The sequence below is a fragment of the Lynx rufus genome, unplaced genomic scaffold (assembly GCF_022079265.1).
Source record: "Lynx rufus isolate CCGP_SWC_20201006 ecotype Redwood Valley unplaced genomic scaffold, mLynRuf1.p SCAF_43, whole genome shotgun sequence".
Classification (NCBI taxonomy): Eukaryota; Metazoa; Chordata; class Mammalia; order Carnivora; family Felidae; genus Lynx; species Lynx rufus.
Window position 1 is genome coordinate 522,436 of NW_025814860.1, and position 20,148 is coordinate 542,583.

The following is a 20,148-nucleotide window of genomic DNA, read 5'->3' on the forward strand; positions in this document are numbered from 1 at the left end:
TGCGGGTTCTGAGTGTATGTCACCCTGTGGGGTTAGATCTCAGACACCAGCTTGGTCACTGGGTCGTCTGTGCAGAGGGAGTTGTGCAATGGGAGGGGTCAGCACTGACAAAAAGCACCAGGGAGGACCGTGCTGAAGAACCCCATTCGGGAGAGTGGCAGCCTCCTTCTCTAGAAAACATCTCCGTCTCTGCTCTGCTGGGGGGCCAGTAGTGACTGCACCTGCTAGAAAACTGCCTCCTGGGACCGCACAGGGTGTGCCCTTCACCCCACGACTTCAGTCCTATCTCTGCCGGACTTCTCCCTGCATGGACCCCTCTGTGTCCCTAGTTGGGGCTGTCCCAGTCACCTGGGATCATCATCGGCCCTGGGGCACTGCCTAGCACAGCCTGTGACCCATACACTCGGAGGCTAGCGGCCAGTCTTGGCCAAGGGCAAGCCCACGGTAGGTGAGCAGTGACTGAATGCTCAGTGTGTTTCTATAGGCAACATCACCCTGAGTATCTTCCTCACCCTGGTGGGGCAGGGCAGGAACAGGAGGCTTGGAGACTTGCCTCAGGCCTCGGGCTCTCTCTGCCCACACTGTCTCTTTCCTCTTTTCTATGCCCCAAACGAGGAACAGTGGCCCTGGGAACATGATGACCATCTTTTGAGCATAGTCTGAAAGCAGCAAGCATGTTGAAGGGGCCTAGCAGTGGGGAGGCAGCCAGCTGAGTGGTCAGAGGGAATCTCCAGGCCCAGGGCTAGGGCGGACCTCGGGCTTTGCTTACCTCTCCCTGCACCCCTGGCTCAGCAGGTCCCTGAGTAAACTTGGCCCAGGACCAGGCTGGCCTCCTTCTGCAAATTGGGTGGATGTGTCCAGGACATGCCCCTGGGGCTGCCTCTCGGGGGCCAGATCTCCAGCAGGACAGGCTGGAGGGCCTGCCGGAACCTGGGTGAGGCTGGTAGGGACGCTGTGAGGGACAGTACCTGACTGCCTGCACTCCACGGGCCCCATACAGGTTCACTGGGGGTGGGAAGGGCTGGAAGCAGGGTCCTTGGAGGGGTGGAGGAAGAAGGGTGGTCCCCTTTCATCAGGAGCCTGGAAAAGGATGGCTATGGGCAGGGCCTGTCTGCCAGGGGCTGGGGTGGGAGTGAGTTGTCTCTTGTGGAAACAGATCCCCCCACCTCCTTCTTCTTGCTGGGTTACACCATAACCTTTGGCCTGCAGCCCTACTTCCTCCTGAGAAACAAAAGACGTTTTGAGAACCCGGCTCCCTCCCTCCCCCTCTAGTGCCCCCTCCCTTGCCAAGTGGACCCTCCAGGGCACAGCCTTGCAGACAAGTGTTCTGTTCAGGGGCAGACGCTCCCCATGCTCTGTCAACACCAGTCAACAGCGGCCGGCAGGCCCGTGCACGCGGGGGCACCCAGGGCAAGGGAGGAAGTGGTATGTGTCTGGGATCCCGCTGATCCCCTGTAGGGGCCCGCGGCCCTGCTCAGGAGACGCTGGCAGGGTGCGTGAGTGACCCAACCGTGCTTGGGACTTGTGCTCACTCACGGCTTTCGTTTTCTCTGGGTGACAAGTGCCAGGGAGAGCCGTGACCTTGGTGGGGGTGCGGCCGATTCGTAGGTCCCAGGAACCCAGTGACTCCGTGCACGAATGTGGGCTGGGCAGGCAAGTGGGAGGGGGCGCCCAGAGAGGACGGTGGAGGTCACCGCCAAGCCAGCGTCCGGGTCCCCACCCTCATACGAGGTCCTGGTAGGGGACGTAACGCGATGAACCCCTTCGGAGGCCACCAGTTAGCGAGCGGCGCAGGGACTGTGTGCAGCACCCACGGGCAGGGGGCGCGCTCGCTCCGCGCTGCGCGTGCGCCAGGGCCGGTCTGAGAGGCCCTGCAGTTCCCCGAGGCGCCGCCAGGGGCGCAGCAGCGGCACCTCCGACGGCGAGGGCTGATCCAGCCCCCTCCAGGGACCCCGTGACCCAGCGGTGCTCAGTGGTGAGCGCGGGCGTCCTCCAGCCCGCTCGGCCACGCCGGCCCAGCCTGCCAGTACCCGGAACACAGGTAACTGAGGCCTCCTGGCGTCCGACGGTGCGAGGGCCGGCGGTGTAGGGGCCCCATTTGGTAGGCTTCGCGAAAGTGACCTGTTGCTCCCAGCCCCTTCTCCAGGGCAGCCCCGCGGGACCCCCCTGCTCCCGATGCCCCTGCCTCTTCAGCCTGCGGCCCTTCAGCGTCCTCAAGTTGCTCCTGCTGCCACCCTGGCCCACCTGGGGCACCTTCTCGCGTCTGTGCCCACTTCTCTCCGCAATGGTGACAGCTCCTAGCTAGCCTCCCCCAACCCGTGTGATCTCCGCAAAAAAAAAAAAAAAAAAAAAGACCAGAAACTTCCCTCGGTGGTTCCCACAGGCCCTGCTGGCTCTGGTCCCACAGATCCCGTGCCTCCAGCCACCTTTCCACTCCGTGAATGAGAGTAGTGTTATTTACCGCAGCTCCCGGGCTCCTGTTAACCGCCCCCCTTGCACGCAGACCCTTGCACCTGGGCCTCTAGGCCAGCCAGACTCCACTCTGAAACACGCCCCCGTGTTCCCGCCTTCTATATTTTGCTGTTCCTTCTTTCTCACCCCCTCCCCATGTGCCGGAATCCTTCTAGAAGCCTCTCCCAGTGGCTCTGCCCAGTGGCTCTCTCCTGCCCCCACGCTGCGGGAGTCCCGGGCTGGTCTCCTATATGTGTGCACAGACCGGGTCCCTGCGGTCCCCGCTTGCAGGCCTCAGCTCACCCCAGGTCAGAGAGCTCCTTCAAGTCAGTGTCCAAGGTGCCCTCATCGTGTTCCCTCCCCCACGCTGAGCCCCATGGGAGAGTGCACGGAGAAGTGGCCGAGGAGTGTATGTCAAATTGCACTGCCTTCTGCTCACTCTGTAGGGGTGAGCGAGCCAAGCCGCACATCTGTGTGAGCGTGTCTGCGGTCTGGGAGATGCAGGGACCCCGGGACCACCTGTCACCTTACCCCAGCCCTAGGGTTCTGCTTACAGGAGCTCAGGGGCAGGAAGCACAGAGAAGATGGGGGGGTGGGGTTGGGGGTGGGTGGGCTTCCTGTGGCTGACAGGGGTGGGTGGGAGGAAGGACTAAGGGTTACCTGCAGATAGGCTCCCTCCACCCCTACTCCTCACTGCCCCCAAGGCCTGTATGCAGGCATAATTTGTTCCTTGTAAAATCACAGAGATTATCCATGCTTCAGAACCTGGGGGAACGGGAGCCCACAGGAGCCAGGGCCCTCGGTGCCCTGCACCCCCACTGTGCAGCCTGCCTGCTGCCCTGGGCTGCCCCCTCCACCTCTGACTCCAGTGGCTTTTTGTTCCCTTAGTCTAGACACTGGGTTTTTGCTGGGCCCCCATCTCTGAGCCGGGAACTCCTGGTGTGTGTCTGGAAGTGGGGGGGTGGGGAGGGCAGAGAGGCTGGAGTTGGGGAGATAGCAATGGCCGGTAGAGGTGACATGGGCAGAGTCACTGTTCTCTGAGGAGGGGGTGGAGGTCAATCTTCAAGGTCCTCTAGCAGGAGCAGGAAAGTCTGCGGCTTAGGGAGGGGGCAGATGGGAAAGGGGAGGAGTTTGAGGCACCGGTCCCAAGATGCTCTGCCCTGGCATCTGGGTTCTGACTCTCCCTTGAAGGCCAAGTGCAACAAGCCCGGCTGTCTGTCTGGCCAACTGTGGTGATGGGGTGCTTCCCCTGGAAATGAGGGGTTGGGGGGGCGGCTGTCTGTGGGTGTCCTGTCCACTGGCCAGGCTGGACTTGCTTCCGGGTGGCGCGTGGGGAGATGCAGGCTGGGGACCGGTGGGCGAGCCTCTGAACCCCCAATCGTGCACACACATACACCCCACAAGCCCGCAGGGTCCTGTGCCTCTGCGGAGCTTGGGGTTCCTTAGCCTGCGTCAGATTCCTGGCTCCCAATGGAAGGTGCTCACAGCCACCTTCTGGCCCACGGGGGGCCCCGCCAGGGCACAGTGCCCTGCTGTGGGGCCATTAGATGAGGCCCAGCCCTCCCCATGCTGCTGGGGGGCTTCTGGGTCCAGAGGCCTGGCTCGGGGCTGTGAAGCTGGAGGTCGTGGGGATGGTGTGGGGCAGAAACAGCTTTGTTTCCTTTCCTTTTCTTTTTTTTTTTTTTTTAATGTTTATTTATTTTGAGAGGGAGCGAGAGCGAGAGCCCAAGCAGGGGAGGGGCAGAGCGAAATAGAGACCGAGAATCTCACGCAGGTTAAGGGAACAGAGACAGAGAATCTCCCGGTCAAGGGAGCCTTTTCATGTGTCCCTCCGGACCCTGGGAATCTTGTCTGCCCTGGCAAACCCTTCTGTGCCACGTTGCCCCAGGCGGAGCTGGTCACCAGGAACAAGGCCCTGGGTTCTGGCCAGCCAGGCCCCCGAAAGTCTTTCCTCTCCAGTCTCGTCCAAGAAGGATGAATAGTGAGTACGCTGTCCCATGCCCACTGCCACCTCACCACAAAGAGTTTAGGAACTAGACACCCAGAGGGATGGGGCCAGTGTCCGCGTTGTTTGATAAAGTAGGAAAGTGAGGTTCAGAGAGACTTGACGCCTTACCTGCCAAGGTCACCTGCTAGGAGGGGGCAGGTGCTCCTGCCCCACCTCGTTGCCTACCAGGGTGAACTGGGAACAGTGGAGTCCGGGGGTGGGTGGGCTCGGTGGGTAGACATCTCTGAGGGGTCCCTCTCCAGGAGAAAACCGCATCCTCTCTGTGCGCAGGCAAATCCGGCATCTGAAGCGGAACAACCCCACACAAATCAAGGACAGCTGGGCCTGCCCTCGGCCGCAGCCCCCTCCCCTCGGCCCCCCTTGCAGGCTCCAGGACCCCCGCAGACTGCGGGAGTCGGGCGAGGGGGTAAGGGTGTGGTTCTAGCGGAGGGAGTTCTGGAAGCCCCGCATGTGTGAAATCTCCCCCAGCTGTCCCCCGTGGAGGGAGGGACCGCACGGTGTTAGGGATCACTTTCCAGAGTGGGGCAGCTGCTGACGCACCCTGCTTGTGGGGGCCCACGCTGGGGGTGCCCGCCCTGGGGAGGGGACAGTCTGCGAAAGAGGAAGAGAGGAGCCCGGGGGCGGGGCGCGCACATAGACTCCGTCACTCACACACTCTCTCACTCACACAGCCAGGCCACTCAGTCACTCGACAAACATTCATGAGGGCTCACCGTGGTCAAGACTGACCCCGTCCCCGCCCTTGCCGTGCTCACGGGGAGGTGGAGACAGATGGGGACCAAAATCACCCCCCAAGGGAGTAATTACACTCAGTGGAGGGGACTCAGATATAGCTGGGCAGCTGGGTCATGGGTCTGTGAGGCCAGGCTGGGCCTTCCTCTTGCCGTGACCTCGCTCCCCAGACCTCTTCCCTGGACTCGCCCCTGTGTCCCCCTCTGCTCTGACCTTCCCTGTCGTCTCCTCCAGGGACGCTGTTTACTAGCGGGCCGCAGCTCGGGCCACTCTTCCCCAGTGCTGCCTCCTCCCAGCCAGCTAGCACAGCAGACCTGACTACCTCAATGTCTGATGGCTGGCCTAAGGAGGATGGACAGATGGACCTCTGCCTGGCCATCCTGCCTGGGCAGGGGGTCCGGTCTGGGCAAGGGGGGATTGAGCCATGTTGGACCCTGAAGGCCAAGGGGCCCTCCCGGGAGATCCAGCTGGCAGAGAAGCCGGCCGATGCATTTCTTCTTCACAGTGGAGGTGAGACCGGACAGGGCGGGAGGTGAGCGAGCCTCTCAGGGTGCAGGGACAGCTACAGGACCGGTGCTCCCGTGGCCTGGTTTCTTTCGACTCACTTCCTGCCATGTGGCTCAGAGCGGGGGATCCACTGTGTCTAGACCACACAGAGAGGTGCCCGTGGAGAGCTGGGGCTGGACCCTGATGGCAAGGTAGGGCGGAGGCAGATCGGAGGGGCCACTCCGACATCCTGGGCAGGAGGGAAGGCGGCAACCCCCATGTGTGAGGAGGCTTGCCTGACCATCACTTCCTCCAGAAAGCCTTCCCTGACCTCTTCCTCCATTCACATCCTTCCACTAGCCGGCCATTGTCAAGTGCCTATTTGGTGCCAGTCTCTGTTAGGTGCTAGGGACCCCCCAGTGAGCAAATGTCCCAAGGCTGCCTTCCTGGGTGTCCCCAGATTTGCCCCCACCTGTCACTTGAGGGATGGTGGCTGGAGGGAGGGGCTCAGCTAGGAAATTATCCTTGTCCCCAGACTCCATTCCCCAGCCCCCAGCATGTCCTGCTGTCGTTGATAAGTGGCTTCTGGAAAATCCTCAAGCAGGTGTGTGTGTCAGGGGTTGGGGGGCTGAGGAAAAGCCATTCTCAGTAGGAGGAACAGCATGAGCCAAGGCTGGGAGGAGGAAGCCACTCTCCCCGTGCCAGGGCCGGGAGACAGAGGGGCCGCCAGGGTCGAATGCTGGAACCTGGAGCCCTGAGAGGGGCCTGCTGAGACTGTGAGTGGGTGCGCCAGGTGGAGCAGGGCCCCACCCAGGACAGGTCTAAGGAGAACCAGTCTGTCTGGAACAGATCCCCTTTTAAGCTAGACCAGAAGAAGAACTTCCTGTGACCCTGTGTGTATCAACATGCACCCCACACAGTACTGTGCCAGCGACCCGCCTACAGGGCTCCTGGCTGAGTCTTGCCCTGACAAGCAGGTGCAGGCCTGTGTCTGGGATCCGGGCTGGGGCCCTGATCAGCGGCCTTCATGCCACTGGCTCTGCAGAGCCCCCTTAGTTCAGGGCTGCCTCTAGGTGGGAGACCTGGAAATGCCTGTGGGTCACAGAGGCCCCTGGCCTTTGGAGAGGCCCCAGGTTTCTGGGACTTGCCCAGATGCCATTGGTCCCAGGAACAAGCAGAACCCAGGGCAGTGGCCTCTGAGCAGCTAGTGAGAGGTCGGCCTCTCCTAGGAGCCCATGCCCATGGGGCACCAAGCTTCAGTGAGGAAGCCCTGGGCAGAGACATAGAGAGGACACCGTTCCTTTTCCGTCTCTCCCTGGGACTGTTGCTCCCGGAGCCCTTTCCTTCTCTGCTTTCCTTGTGCTGTGTGGGGGGTTCAGTGAACCTGGGGCTGCATAAACTCCCCACAGAGTGTCCAGCGCCCAGCAGGTCCCGTAACTGTGAGTGGCCCCTGGCCCCTGAATGTCACTGCACCTCAGCAGGAGCTCCTAAGATAGAACCCGGGCTCCTCCTTCCGGTCTCCCATCCCACCTCTCCAGAATCTTCTCATCTACAGGAGTCACTTTGCCAGCGTTAGAGATGGGTCCCTGACATCCCAGGGCAACGCCAGGTGGACTGGGCTGCAGAGACAGACGGTGTGACATGGTAGAAAGGGTCGGGAGACAGATCTGAATGGGGCCTTGGGACAGACGCCTGTCGTCCCTGAGCCTGCTTCCCAGGACCCTAAAATGGTAATCGTATTGGACAACCGTCTCCGGCCGCCAGGGTTGGGACCCTGATGAATGGCAAGCCAACTGTCAGGAAAGCGCGCCTATTTCTCCCCCTCAGACTTCCCTCAACATTCCCGGGAACGCCTCGGCGCAGTAGGGCCCGGGTCCACACTCACCCGCGCACCTGCTGCTACGCCCTTGTCCGAGAGGGACTGGGATCCGCCTTCTAAGAGCCGGTCCTTCATCTCAGTCCTGTCACTGCCCTGAGACCCGACCCGTCGCCGCAGCATCCAGGCGCGCAATGGTGATGACCCCGAAGCCTCGCGGGCTGGAGCCCAGGTCTCCAAGAGGGCGCGACAGGTAACCTCTGGGGCTCCAAATCACGCCTCAGCCTCGGCGGGCGCCTGCGAGTCCCGGGCCCGGGAGTGGTCCGGGGGCGGGGCCTCCGGACTGGGCGGGGCCTCCGGGTCCCGCCCCGCGTCGGCTTGGAGCCTGCCGAGTGGCGGGGCGCAGAGCAGAAGCCCGGCGCGGGCTGGCTGAGCGCGGCACGGGCCGGGATGCGCTCGCTCCCGTAGCCCGCGTTCCACCGTCCGGGCGCAGCACCACCCTATGGCAGGTAGCGGCGGCCTGGGCGGCGGGGCCGGGGGCGGCCAGGGCGCGGGGGCCGGGCAGGGGGCCGCGCTGCGGGTGCCGCGTGCGCCGCTGCTTCTCGCCGCGCTGGTGCTCGGCGCCTACTGCCTCTGCGCCCTCCCCGGCCGCTGCCCGCCGGCCGCCCGCGCTCCGGTGCCGGCGCCCGCGCCCGCTGAGCCGCTCCGCGCCGTCGGTCTCCGGGGGGCTCCGGGCCTGCCTGTGGCCAGCGGCCCGGGACGCCGGCGCTTCCCGCAGGCGCTCATCGTGGGCGTGAAGAAGGGCGGCACGCGCGCCCTGCTGGAGTTCCTGCGGCTGCACCCCGACGTCCGCGCGCTCGGCTCTGAGCCCCACTTCTTCGACAGGTGCTACGAGCGCGGCCTCGCCTGGTACCGGTGAGCGCCCTGGCGGGTGCCTTCCAACAACAGGGGGACGCGCCCCTGGGGGTCTCACTGGGGGCGCGGGGGGGGGCAGGTGTCCGGAATCCAGGCTGAGACCAGCCCGGGTGTGTGTGTGTGGGGGGGCGAAGCTTGACCCCGCGGACGCGGGCCCCCCAGCATTGGGTTTTACGGAAAGGAGGAGCGGTCACTGGCCGGGGGCTCCCAGAAACTTTGAAACTCCAAGGGAAACCCTGGTTCAGGGCTGCTGAGGGGTCCCCGCAAGAGTGGCGGGGAGGAGTTTCCATCCTACACCAGTAGTTTGAAGCCAGTGGGGTTTGAGGGGCATTAGAAATGCTTTATGCTTATCCGCGCTTCCCCACTGGATCACCCTGGGAGAGCATGTCTGACCTCCGGCCAATCACCCCAAGAGTTTTCCCTGTAGCCTCCTAGAGAGCGTCTGTTTCCTCCCCCAGAACCCCAATCCCGAGAAGAGGAGTCCTTCTCTGTGGTCCTGGGGGTCCGGAGAGAGTCACGGCTTTACTTAGAAAGGAGGAAGGGGTGGGGATTGGGGCCCCAGCCTCACTCAAGGGGCTCTGTAGCTGTCCCGCTGCCTGTCTGGCTGGCCTTGGGGTGCTGTGGTAGAATGTGGGGGAGCACCCCCACTCCGGCCCCCGCTGAGGCAGTGAGCGTGAGGCCCTGCCCTCTGCCTCCTTCGACTGTGCACAAGCCTGCCTGTCCCTTCCTGCGGGGAAGCGAGGGCTTACAGATGGAGAGTGAGTCACCCCACTCCCCGCAGCTTTCACCTCATCCCCGAACTATGGGGCAGAGAGGACCCAGCGCAAGGTCACCTGGTGAATCAATGGGGAGTGGGGGGTGGCAGGACCCGGGCTTTTGACTCTCAGATGTACCAGTTTCCTCTTCCCAGATACCAACCCCCCACCACCCCTTCCCCTTTGTTATCTTTGCATTTTGCACTGAAACCACTCGCGGGTTTGGAGGGGCCCCATTGAGAACGGGGGTCCTGGTTCCTGAGCTCTGAAGGATTACTGCCGTCGAGGGTCTTAGGGAAGCCAGATGGTGAGGGGAAAGTGAGGCTATCCTTGGACCCAGTTGGCTGAGTCCGCCAGCATGCCTGGTGCTCAGGGAGAGACGCTACCCCACTCTGACGGTGCCACAGCATCCAAAAGCATCCCTAGTCCCGGGATATGCTGTTGATGCTGTTGCCCTGCAGAGGGAGAGGAAGAGGAGGAGGAGAGAAGGAGGGGGAGGAGGAGGGAAGGAGGGGAGGGGACAGGAAGGAGGGTGGAGGACACACTGTTAGCTATAGCCGGACTTCAGAGCCCATCACCGACCCCATGAGCTGTAACTACAAGGAGCTGTGGGGGGGCACCGGGCTGGACTAAGGAGGGGCTGCTGCAGAGGCTGGTCTCGAAGAGCCTGGGGTCCGGGGGGGGCTGTGCAGGCCCCCCCCTGGGTGCACGCTCCCGCTCTGGAGAGGACGAGGCATCCGAGAGGCAGGGGGGCAGATTCTCGGCTCTGGGTAGGGAGCTCCTGGGACACTGGGGTGCCTGGCGTGGGGCCCGGGGGATGCCGGAGCATGTCTGGTGGAGAAGAGACTTTGCCCTTCCTCCTTTTGAGAGCCACCTCCGCTGGGGGGAGGGGCGGATGCAGAGGAGGCGGAGGGTCAGGTTCCAGTGGCCTCCAGGAACCCAGAGCTGTCAGGGCTGGCGAGCACTGACCCCTGTCTGGCCAGTGCAGGCTGGCTGAGCTTCCGAGGTACGTGTGTCCAAGTGCCCTCAAAAGGGCTGTGGCTGCCTAGTGACGTGTGGGGGTGGGCTTGGTATTCCCCCCGGTGGCCCTGTGCCTCTGGACCTGTCTGTCCTTTCAGCCGGCTGTGAGGATGCACTGAGCCTCTGAAAATGCCCACCCGCCTCAGTTTCCCCCAGTGCAAAGAGGTCGGCCAGCCCCTGGGCGTGGTCTGGCCGTGTTATCTGCTCTCGGGACCCTGATTTGGACCTCCAGTGCAGAGCCCTGTTCTGGGTGGGGAGTCGGGGCAGTGTGTAGAGGAGGAGCAGCTAGTGCCCCCAGTTGAATTTTTGGGACCCCCCCCCCCCTTGCTCACGGGGCTGTGACCAGTCTCATTCCAGGCAGTGACTTTGGTCCTTCCCATGGACTGGGCAGGTAGGACCTGCTCAAAGCTGATTTTGGCCCAACCGTCCCTTGTCCTTGGGCTCTAGGAAGCTCATCTCTCAGGCTCCTGAGGGTCCTCTATCTTGGGGACTGCAACCTTCTAGGGCTCCCCAACTCAGCATTTGTTCCTTTATTCACTCACTCTGTTTGGCAGGTGCTGAAGTCACACAAACCCCTCCAAGTCTCAGTTTAGGGAGGAGTGCCCTATCTAGGGGCAAGTGGGGGCTGTACTTTGACCACAGTGTTTTGGAAAAGCGGGAGGAGAGGGGGAGGGGTGCAGGGGTGGGGGACACCCCCCTTGCTCCTGGGGCCCAAGCAGGAGCGGTGAAGGAGGGGTGTGAGTATGTGGGGGGAGGGACCCCAGCTTCTGTGGGACTTCTCTGTCCCTGCTCACCCGGAGTCAGAGACCCCTGTGGCAGGGCACTCAATGCCCCCATGCCCCCAACACTGCAGGGTTCCACCTGGAACTGGAACTTGTTTCTGCTGGGTCCCAGGCAGGCTGGATGGGGCCCAGGAGAGGTGCGGGACACAGAGCGAGGCCCAGACAGAGGAGGGAGAGTCGCCCAGGGCTGGATTGAAGCCGCAGGGAAATGCAGACCAGATGAGCTGTGGGGGTGGTGCGTGTGTGTATGTGTGTGTGTGAGGGGGTGTCCATAGAACAGCTTGTCTGATGTTTGCTGTGTGGGGGTCAGTGTCTTGCTCCTCGTATCCTCCTCGGTCTCTGCCACCCCACAAAAGCCCCCATCCCTACCCTACTCCGAGCTCTGGCTAGGCCTGGGGAGAGTAATTGATCCCAAAGCTCTTGGAGCTCAAAGCCAGTTTGCGGCAGGAGTGGGCCAGGAAAGTCTGCACCGCCACCCCCCCCCCACCTCCACCCCTCCCCGTGGCGGTCTGGAGGCGCGGCTCTGCTTCTGCTCCTCTAACTTCCTTGGGGAGAAAGGTGCTGATGTCAAAGCTGGGTGGGGGGCGTTCCCTGAGCAATCGGGGCGGGTTCCTTCCCTGAGAAGGACAATGAAAGGAGGGGTGGTGACTTCTGATGCTGTGTGGCACTGCGTCTCTTTGTGGGTGTCAGCAGTGAGGCCCAGTGCAGGGACACCCACCCCTTATTATGAGTTTCCTCTCATGGAAAGGGACCCCTGTTGCCGTGGGCCTCAGCCCTTGGCGTTGTCACCACCCGAGGTCTCCTTGAACTTGTCCCTTTGAACGGGGAGGACTGGGGTCTGCTCCTCCCTGGGTTCCCAGTTGCAGGAGGCAGGCCACGAGGTGCAGGGGCTCTGGCAGCGGCAGGTGCAGGGCAGGGCTGCGGACTAACGTCCACCCTGGTACTTCCTGCTTCCTCTCGGAGCCTCGGTGTGCCTGCCTATGAAATGGGGCAGTGAGCAGCTCGCAGAGATGGGAGAAGCAGACTTGTCCCCATGACCTCCCAGACCGGCTCTGCCCAGGGCCTTGTTCTGAGCGAGTGGGGAGGCTCCCGTGGCTAGCAGCCCATTCAGCCCACCGGACGCCCCTGGGCCCCCGGGATGGAGTCAGGGAGCCGGCGGCATGTCCCAGACTCACACGTGCGCGCCCCCCGTCCCACCACCAGCACCCTCCAAGCTAAGCGCCCCGACTCGTGGGTCTGTGCACCTGTGTGCCCACCTGACCTGGGTGTTTTGGGGGTTTGAGCAGGAAGAAGAGACTCCCAGGGGCTTGAGACCCTGGAACCTGCAACCTGAACCCCACCTTCCTGGCTGGGGCCAGTCGTGGGGGGGGGGGGCTGTCAGAGGGGCAGGAGGACGGGAGGCAGGGCTAGCTGGGCGGAGGCCTCCCCTCCCTCTGCCTCCCACAGATCCCGGGAGCCTCTGCCTCTGTTGACCTAGTTCCCAGCCCTCCCTCGGAGCTGTTTGCTCAGCTGGCCAGGCCGCGCCCTGCCCACCGCACCCTGTACTACCTGGCTGGCAGGTGTGGCTGTGGGGCTCTGGTTCGGGACGGGCTTCCCCGGGCTTGGCGTGGTCAGGGGGCCGACTCCCCAGAACCTCGGGATGGGGTCCGTGCTCCCCTCCCCTGGTCAGCTGCAGCCTTGCACGTTGGGGTCCAAGCCAGGTCTGGGAGGCCCAGGCGGCTGGGGTCTTGGGACGGGTCCTCAAGCCACCGCTAGTGGCTTTTGGTATTCTGGTCCATTCTGATGTGTGTGGCCCAGGTCAGCAGGGCTGTCATCAGAGGTGGGAGAAGGCTGTGCAGGGGAGGGAGCGAGAGGGGACACTTGTCAACAATTAACGGCCTAATTTAAGGGATGCCATCAGCCCCTGGCTGTGTGTGTGACGGGAGGTAATTACGGGGCAGGGGCCTGCGGGGGGGCGGGGGGGCTGGTTCAGCCGTGTGGGCAGCAGGTCCAGGCCGCTGGCCTCACGAGGACGGGGTCTGGCGTGGGCACGGTCCGGCTCTGGGAGGGGGGTGGGTAGCAGCCTATATCTGGCCACCCAAGCACCTAGGGTGGGTGGGTCTGGTGGGGAAGGCTTGCCTGCCCTGGAGGCTCCCCGGAGGAAGGGGAGGTCAGCCCTGGCTCCCCGGGGGCCGGTCCCCGCCCTCACCTCCCTCTGCTCCCACCCGCCCCACAGGAGCCTCATGCCACGCACCCTGGACGGGCAGATCACCCTGGAGAAGACCCCTAGCTACTTCGTGACTCGGGAGGCCCCCGGCCGCATCCACGGCATGTCCCCGGACACGAAGCTGATCGTGGTGGTGCGGAACCCTGTGACGCGGGCCATCTCCGACTACGCCCAGACGCTCTCCAAGACCCCGGGCCTGCCCAGTTTCCGTGCCCTGGCCTTCCGCCACGGCCTGGGCCCCGTGGACACGGCCTGGAGCGCCGTACGCATCGGCCTGTACGCCCAGCACCTGACCAACTGGCTGCAGCTCTTTCCCCTGTCCCGCTTCCTATTCGTCAGCGGGGAGCGCCTGGTCAGCGACCCGGCCGGGGAGGTGGGCCGCGTGCAGGACTTCCTGGGCCTCAAACGCGTGGTCACGGACAAGCACTTCTACTTCAACGCCACCAAGGGCTTCCCCTGCCTCAAGAAGGCCCAGGGGGGCAGCCGCCCCCGCTGCCTGGGCAAATCCAAGGGCCGGCCCCACCCCCGCGTGCCCGAGGCTGTGGTCCGGCGCCTTCGGGACTTCTACCGGCCCTTCAACCGCAGGTTTTACCAGATGACCGGCCAGGACTTTGGCTGGGACTGAGGAGGACGGGCCAGCCCGTGCCCGGCCCGGGGACCCTCGCTCACCTTAATTTATGCCGGCCGCCGGGCCGTGGAGCCTGCAGACAGATGATGGGTAGGGAGAAGTATTTAAGGAATAAAGCCTGGGTCTGTGTTCTTCCACACAATCTGGAAGGTGGCCAGACGGGGGGCTGGAGGTGCCACCGCCCAGGGAAACGCTAACCATACCACCTGTCTCTACAGGGCACCGTTCGTATGCCCGGAGTGGTCCAAAACCCAATCCGTAGACATCCCTTGGGGTGTGCAGTGAGCTTGGCCACATGTCACACATGAGCAACTGAGGCTCAGAGAGGTTTAGGGCCTGCCCAGTGACGCACAGCTCAGACTCTGGAGGCCCTCCTGTGCGCCCCGGGATGCTGAGCTATGCTGGAATGTTGTCCCCGTGCGGCAGATGAGGAAACTGAGGCTCCAGGTTGCCCACGTGAGGGCTGGGGGGGGGATGAGAGTTGGATCTGGCCAACTCAGGGCTGCACCCATGACTGCGGCTGATTTCGTGTCTTAGTGCGCATTGGATGCTCCCTCCTGGGAATCTGGTGAGGTTGCGTTACAGGGAGTGAGTGTGACGTGAGGACCAGCAGCGGGGTATTGGTTTTAAGCGTCCCCAAGCCCCTGGGGACAGTGTGGCACCACCCACCACAACTCCCGCCCTCCAGACCCTGCCCGCTTGGGGGGACTTGCCCTCTCAGTGGGTTCCACCCACTCCCCCAGGCCCTGGATGCCCCAGTTCTGCTGTGTTCCGGGAAGGGCTCCCGCCCTTGGGGGATGGGCAGAGGTGAATGCCCATCTGGGGCCCAGCTGCCTGCTCAGGTCCTGACTTAGGCCAGCCTCGGGTGGGCTAGGCTGCCCTATCCACCCCTCTGCCCCTGGGAAGGTGGGGGCCCCTTCCTAATGACTGTCTCCTGCTCCTGGCCACAGTGTTGCTTGCCAGGTGCCCACAAACCGCCCTGACAATGACCTCCGGGGACCCTTGGAACCAAGCCTGGCATGCCCCGGCTGTGCTGGGTCCTCACAGGACCTGGCTGCGTCCTCTGCACCCCCAGGCCTTGGGTCCATATCAAATCTTCAGCCCTGCTGTGGCCTTTCCAGCTCTGGGCTACTTGGAGTAGCTGCCCGTCCTGGGCCCCGGGGTGGAAATGAGGGAGGATTTCCAGGGGAGTGACCGCTTACCTTCCAGGCACCTTTTCTGGCTAACCGTGAGCCAGCGGGCCCAGCAGTCACGGTGGCTACGGTCTTTGTCACATGACCTTACCAGTGGTAGACACCTGGGGTCACCTGATTGTCTGTGAGAAGAGGCTCGACAGGAAGTGGGGAGGGAGTTGGGGGCATCTCTCCTCAGCGGCCCGGAGCCTGCCCCTCGCTCCTGCTGGTTCTGGGCCCAGAGGACACTCCTGTCTGGATTGTCCTGAGGGGCCAGCACTGTCAGGAAGCTCTGCCATCGGGGCCAGGCCAGAGGCAGGACCGGGGGCCGGTCCTGAGACACCCTGGCGGAGGTGCGGTGGCAGATGTGGGCAGATGCGGCTGAGACACAACTGCAGGCCCCTCCCCCGCCTGGATGTCTGCCGTGGGAGGAGGGGAGGGCTGGCCCAACGTGCAATAACGGTGACGGTGACGAGGCAGGGGCCTCCGGGCCCCGCCGGATGGCACGGCCTGGGCTTGGCGTCTCTGTCCCCATTCCCGGTGCTGGGGCCCCACTTAGCGACCGTGTGGCAGCCCGCCCCGGGTGTCAGGGCGGGAGGGAAGGCAGTTCCCAGCCTGGGCCATGCCCGCTGCTTCCCTCTTCCTGGACACACCCTTGTCCAAACTTTTAGCAGCTCCGGCCCTCTGCGGCTTGCCCCCACCCCTAGCCGGCATGCCACCCTCACCCCTACGCTTTTGCCCCCACAGCTCCTTCCACCTGTCTCGATCTGCGTAGCCTTTGTACGCGCTGTTCCCTCCGCCTGAAATGCCTTTCAGGCACAGAAGGTGCGGGCTGAGAGGGGACAGCCTAGGAGTGCGGAGGCTGTTCCCTCACACCGGTCTCCTTTCCTCCCTACAGTTAGAGCCCCTTTCCCGAGCCCACTGACATGACCCACTTTTCCCTTCCGGAAGCTTCTTGGAGGCAGAGCTGTGGCAGCCACCAGTTTGTCTGGCTCTGGTGCCCAGAAGGCAGGCTGGAAACAGTGTGGAGAAAGGGTGAGCTGGCTGGTCCCGGTCCTCCCCCATCCCCCTCCCAGTGGAAACTGGGCCCGACCGCCCGCCAGCGCCCAGAGCCAGGTGCCCAGCTGGGCCTCAGAACACACTGAGGGCAGATGCGGTGGGTCTTCCCGGCTGTGTGTGGGGGTGGGTCTCCGTGGGAGAGTCATCGGCCTTTAATTAAAGTCCCTAAATTGTTTCCCCAGCTGCTCAGTGGGTTTTCCATGTTGGAATGTTCCAGATGGAGCACAAAGTGCTGATCCAATTACCTTCTTCCTGTTCTGCTCAGTGGGGGAGAAAAGGCCGGGGACCCCTTCTCCGTTCCTCGCAAGCCAGCCAGACTGGGATGAGATGGGGGGGTGGGGGTGCTCACAGCCTTGGGTGTCCAGGAAGGGGCCTGGAGACACTTGGGGAGGGGGCGGCTTCTACCGCACCTGCCTCAGACCTTCAGGCCATGGTTGGTACGGGCTGGGGGCCCACGGGGTCCTTGCTCCCTGACCCCCAGGACAGGCAGGTGCATCTGGGTGAGGACAGGGTTCTTTACCCTGAGCCTTACACATGTGGGCCCTGGAGATCCTGAGCAGACCCTGTCCTGAGTGGCCTCTGTGCCAGGCTGGAGACAGGAGGGTCGGGACTCGGATCTGCCCTCCCTGTCGGGAGCCAGTCGCTGTCCACGGGACCTGGCCGCCTCCCTCCCCTGGAGCCCCCGGAGCCCCTGGAGGAGGCTCCGCAGCCTGGCGACCCCCGGACCCCATCTGCAGCCACCTGCGGACTCTTGTCCTCCTGTGAGGGGGTACCTCTCTCCAGGGCTGGGGGGTCTGGTGGGCTGACCTTGCTGGCTCCCCTCCCAGGCGCCTAAGAGTGGCTGCAGGACCAGGTGTGGAAGGGGAGGCTGGGCCCTGGGGAAAAGTCTGGAAAGAGAGGTACTGTTCTCGGCAGCACCTGTGAGCCCCCTTCACCCCACGAGGAGCGGTGCTTTGGGGAAGGGCCTGGTCCACCTGGGGCTCATGGCTGGTCTCCGTGTCCCAGGGTAGACACCTCTGGCACCTGTCCCCTCGGCCAGATCCAGAGGCCCTTCCTGAAGTTTAGACGGCCCCGCTCCTGGGAAGCTCCCCGTTCCTCTTAAGAAGCCGCCGGGCTGCGGTGTCCAAACAGCTCCTCCTGCATCTGCACCGGGAGGGGCCAGGAAGACCGGGCAGACCCTCGGTGCTCTCCTCTGGTGGCCGTGGCAGCAGCCTCTGGGACCCCGGACCCCCTCTGGGCCTTCGGATGCTGCGCAGCAAGGGGCTGGCAATTTGCTGACATCATGAACCCAGTGGTTCATTTCTGTGGGACTCTCCCTTTCTAGAAGTTTTCTCTTAAATTGGCAAGGGCTGACTCCTGAAGACTCCTTGGGGGCAAAGGCCCAGGCCAGGGGGTGCGCTGGGGGCTGTGGGAGTCTGCGATGGAGGGACCGGGAAGGAGTCGGCTGTGGCCTCAGGGTCCGGTGCCTCCGTGGGCCCGCCTCGGCCCTTTGAACCGCAGGACCAGTGGATCACTCGCATGGCTGCGGCCGTGGCAGGGGCCTCGCCCTCCCTCCTGCGGGAAGCCGCCACCTCCTGCGGCCCGCAGCCCTCAGGCTCCTCCCCGGGGCTCTCTGGTTCTGAACTCAGGCTTTCTCTATTTCCTTCGCGTCTGTCTTACTTGCGCTCTCGGAGGAGGGTGGCCACCCTCCACAGGGCCGGAGAAGCACAGCACTAACCACGCAGGCACCAGGATGCATGGATGAGGGGATAGGGCAGGGAGTGACAAGGACAGCCGTGGGAAATGATCTGCACCCTGCAGGAGGCCACACGCCAGGGCTGGGGGCTGCGTAGCCCTCCAGGCCCGCAGGAGCCAAAGGATGGAAGCGACTCGGGTGACCATCAACAGACAAATCGATAAACAAAACGTGCTCTGTGCCTGCAACGGACTATCCTTCCGCCACGAGACGGGTAGAAGTCCTGATACACACCGTAGCGTGAACGAATCTTGGAAACATCCGGGTAAGGAGAAGAGCCAGACACAAAAGGTCACCGATCGTATGGTTGCATTGATGTGAAATGTCCAGAACGGGAAAATCCATACAGACCCAAAGCCGAGTGTGGTGGTTGCCGGGGGCTGGGGGAGGGGCCTGGGGGGGGGGGCGCGTGTTTAATGGGCACGGAGTGTCCTTTTGGCGGGGGATAAACATGTTTGGGAACTAGGTCGAGGGGGCGGTCACACAACACTGTGAGTGCACTAAATGCCACAGACTCGTTCACTTTAACACGGAATTTCCTTCAAAGTGAATTTCACCTCCCTTTTGTTTTTAAAGTTACACATCTCTTTATTGTGGGACTTCTCCGTTTTTTGTTTTTAATACTTATTTTTTGGGAGAGCGAAAGCAGGGGACGTCAGAGAGAGGGGGACAGAGGATCTGAAACAGGCTCTGTGCTGACAGCAGGGAGCCAGACCGGGACTTGAACCCATGAACCGTGAGCTCATGACCTGAGACAAAGTCAGACGCTTGACCGACTGAGCCACCCAGGTGCCCCTCGTCTCAATTTTTTTTAAAAAAGGACTTCCGTAGGGGCATCTGGGTGGTTCAGTCAGTTAAGCGTCTGACTCTTGGTTCGGGCTCAGGTCATGATCTCATGGTTTCGTCAGTTCGAGCCCCGTGTCGGGCTCTGTGCTGGTGGAGTGGAGCCTGCTTGAGACTCACTCTCACTCTCTCTCTCTCTCTCTCTCCCCCCCCGCCCCTCCCCTACTCATGCTGTCTCTCTCAAAAGTATACAAATGTTAAAAATTAAAAAAAAAAAAAAAAGACTTCCATAGAAAACTCTGACATATGGGGAAGGGTTATTAATTCCCCAAGGGCACGAAGGATCCATTGAGAAGTGCCCACCACAGGGGTAACAGGATGAAGTTACAGGGAGCGATGGTTCAGGGGCATAACAGCCAGAGATTTCCTCCGGTGAAGGGTGAGGGGCTGGGCTCTGCAGCGGGGGGATGGCTGTGTTGGCAGCCCTGCAGGCCATCAGGGAGACCAGCTTGGGGAGACCAGCTGGCAGGGGCTTGCCCTGGCCCCCCTCCCTCCGTGCCCCTCAGAGACCCTGGACTGCTCCCAGCGCAAAGCTGTGGAATCATCTGGGGCACAGTCGATGCTGGGCAGGCTGGCCTGGGTAGAAGAGGTTTGTTTGAAACCCCAGGCGGGGTTGAGGGTGGATGTGCCGGGCAAGGCCAGTGTCGATTCCCAGAGCCCGTCTTCTGGGGTTCAGGAGCACGACCTGCCCTCTGGACAAAAGCTGCCAGGGCCGCGTCTCCACACAGACTGTGGGCAGAGCCTGGCCAGGAATGGCCGGGAGGCTCCGTGCCATGGGGACTCTGCCTATAGCAGCCACCAGGAAGACCCCACAGATGGCAGGCCATCAATGCCAAGGAGACCCTCCAGATGCCTGTGCACCTGTGGGCCAGCCCGCATCAGGTGACGGCCCCTCCTTGAGCCCTGCCGCCCCGGGACGTTCGGCCCCCGCCTTTGGTAGTGATGAGACTCCTGTTCCTCGGCCCCCAGCACAGGCAGTTCCCAGGTTGCCAGGGCCTTGAGACAAGAGGCCGGGGATTTTTTTTTTTTCTTTTAATAATACTGCTTAATCTGAGCCACATCGCATACGCTTTTTGTTGGAAGAGCCGTACGAAAAGAGTCAACCCAGACAGTTAAGGCAAAACTGTTGCCAAGAGGATTTCATGTTCGAGTATTCCGATTAAGAGGAAAACGGGGTCTTGTTCTCGCTGCCTCTCTGCTCCCAGCCCCGCCGTGGCATCTGACAGCCACGCACCGGTCAGACCCTCCTGCCTCTGTTCCAGCTTCCCGGAGCGAGGACGGGGTGTGTGAGGGAAAGCCTGTCTGGAGATGGACGCTTGGACCATCCACGGAAGGGGAAGCCCGTCTTCCAGGGGAGGATGGCACAGCGGGCTACTCCTGTGCCAACCGCGCCAGTTTGTTTGGGACAAGCATCTGGAAACTGCCTGACCTCCAGTCTCACTGTCTGGACTTGGGTTGGGAGGCAGGGGGGGGGGAGCCCCCCATTACAGGACGTGTGCAGGGGAACTAGTGCTCCTGTCACTGGCTGGTCCTGCCAGCT

At 62.8% G+C, this 20,148-nt stretch overlaps 1 protein-coding gene across 1 annotated transcript; it reads left to right on the plus strand.

The window, feature by feature from the left end:
• Positions 1 to 7,995: 7,995 nt before the first annotated feature.
• On the plus strand, positions 7,996 to 13,928 carry HS3ST6 (heparan sulfate-glucosamine 3-sulfotransferase 6). The gene is made up of 2 exons (XM_047098044.1): positions 7,996 to 8,408; positions 13,181 to 13,928. Exons 1-2 carry the CDS (start codon positions 7,996 to 7,998, stop codon positions 13,794 to 13,796), a joined length of 1,029 nt encoding a protein of 342 aa, XP_046954000.1. The 3' UTR covers positions 13,797 to 13,928.
• The last annotated feature ends 6,220 nt before the right edge of the window (positions 13,929 to 20,148 follow it).